This window comes from Pygoscelis adeliae, unplaced genomic scaffold, assembly GCF_000699105.1.
Source record: "Pygoscelis adeliae isolate BGI_AS28 unplaced genomic scaffold, ASM69910v1 Scaffold41, whole genome shotgun sequence".
Taxonomy (NCBI): Eukaryota; Metazoa; Chordata; class Aves; order Sphenisciformes; family Spheniscidae; genus Pygoscelis; species Pygoscelis adeliae.
This window is the reverse complement of record NW_008824373.1, coordinates 3,195,586-3,197,171: the sequence shown is the minus strand read 5'-3', so window position 1 is coordinate 3,197,171 and position 1,586 is coordinate 3,195,586. Positions and strand designations below refer to the sequence as shown.

Genomic DNA, 1,586 nt, shown 5'->3' with positions numbered 1-1,586 from the left:
AGTTTTCTAAGCTCAGTTCTTCTGCTTGCTACAGTTTAAGAAAGATTCTTCAGGATAAAAATCTGGCACTTCTGATGTTTCCTTACACATAAAAAGAACAGCCTTGTGCCATCCTCAGTGACAGGAAGTGACAGGCCGAGCATGACATCACTCTTTATTTTTAACTGCCTGCCTTCTGGTGAATTTATTTTGCTGTCAGTAAATATTACAGCAGTGTTGGTCACATTCAGGCTTTACGGAGACAGAAGCCCTGTGCTGAATTTGATCCCAAAAGCCGGCAGTTCTTGGCTTTTGAAGGGAGAATCTTTATTTCCAAATTGGGCACAATAGATTGCATCCACAGACAGATTAATAAGAGTATGTGTCAGAGAAATGCTAAAGTACGCAAAGGTCTAGAACCACTGCCATTCCTTATGCAGTATTCAAGCACGCTGTAGCCTTAAAAATTATCATATCATCATTATTACTAAATAGTGCTACTAGTAGAAGACCAAGTTCTGAAAACCAAAGTTTTGCATGCCCACAGTAATAAGCACGACTCGATGGATGCAAGGGGAGAAAATACGTGTCTTCCTCCTAAAAAAAGAACACAGCAAGAAGTTGGGTCTTGTCTCTGTCCTTTGTTAACTCTCCCACTCCAAGTCGCTTCATTCAGGCAACTATTACAATGCCTTAAAAGAGCCTGCAAACAGCACATACACAACTTACAAACATAAGCAATTACTTATTGGCTAGTTCACACAGCAGCTGGAATTAATGAGCCACTAACAACATCCTTTGGTAAGACAACCAACCTCACTAAGAGGTTTGGTTGACCCTGCAATCATGTGGAGGACCATGAGGTTGGTTCTGTTGCTTCTTGCAACAGGCTAATAGTCCTTAGTCTTGCTCTTTCTGCCTTCCTTTCAGAAGATTTTATATGTTTTCATGCTTATGTTTTTCTTCTTGAATCTCTAAAGTGCTGATTCCACCTCAACAATTTTACCTCTGTCTACAATTTTACCTTTCTTATCTTGCATGGCTCAAGACTAAGTACCTTCTCACAACTCCTTCTCACAGTTCAGCAATTTTTGCAGAAGTCAGAAGGTTATTTGGTTGGGCTGAAAGAGAGGGGCTGCACCCTGGTAACGTTGCATAGCCCACAAATTTTGAACAGTACTGGGGAATTGTCCAGATTTCCATGTGGAGTATGTCTTCTAGATGGTATCTGCTCGTAAAATTAATTTCCTGTCACCGAATAAACCAGTGAGGTGCCTATAAGGAAATGCTATACACGTTTACGAGAGTAAGAGGCACAACATCCCTAATCACTTCCACGTTACCATTACCCAAGTAAAAACTTGAAAAGATCTCAATAGAGGGCGAGACGAGTGAAGCACGCCGAGGCCCTCTCCGTCCCGCTATCGGCCCCCCTCGGCGCGGTTACAAGCCGAACCGCAGCGTTGCGCTGCAGGCGGCAGGCGCCTGCCCGGTCCCCGTTCTCGCTGCCCGGACTCCACTCCGTTGTCCCACCAACTCCCACCGAGCGTAACCCCGCTGATAAATCAAGCGGCGACAGTGACGACATGACGTATCGGGAGGCCCAT

General features: G+C 44.4%; 1 protein-coding gene across 1 annotated transcript in view; it reads left to right on the top strand.

The window, feature by feature from the left end:
- Positions 1-1,565: 1,565 nt before the first annotated feature.
- Positions 1,566-1,586, top strand: part of NDUFAF4 (NADH dehydrogenase (ubiquinone) complex I, assembly factor 4) — a 4,986-nt gene continuing 4,965 nt past the window's right edge. The window contains exon 1 of the mRNA XM_009320165.1: positions 1,566-1,580. Coding sequence (XP_009318440.1) covers positions 1,566-1,580 — 15 coding nt within the window. The remainder of the gene's footprint in view (positions 1,581-1,586) is intronic.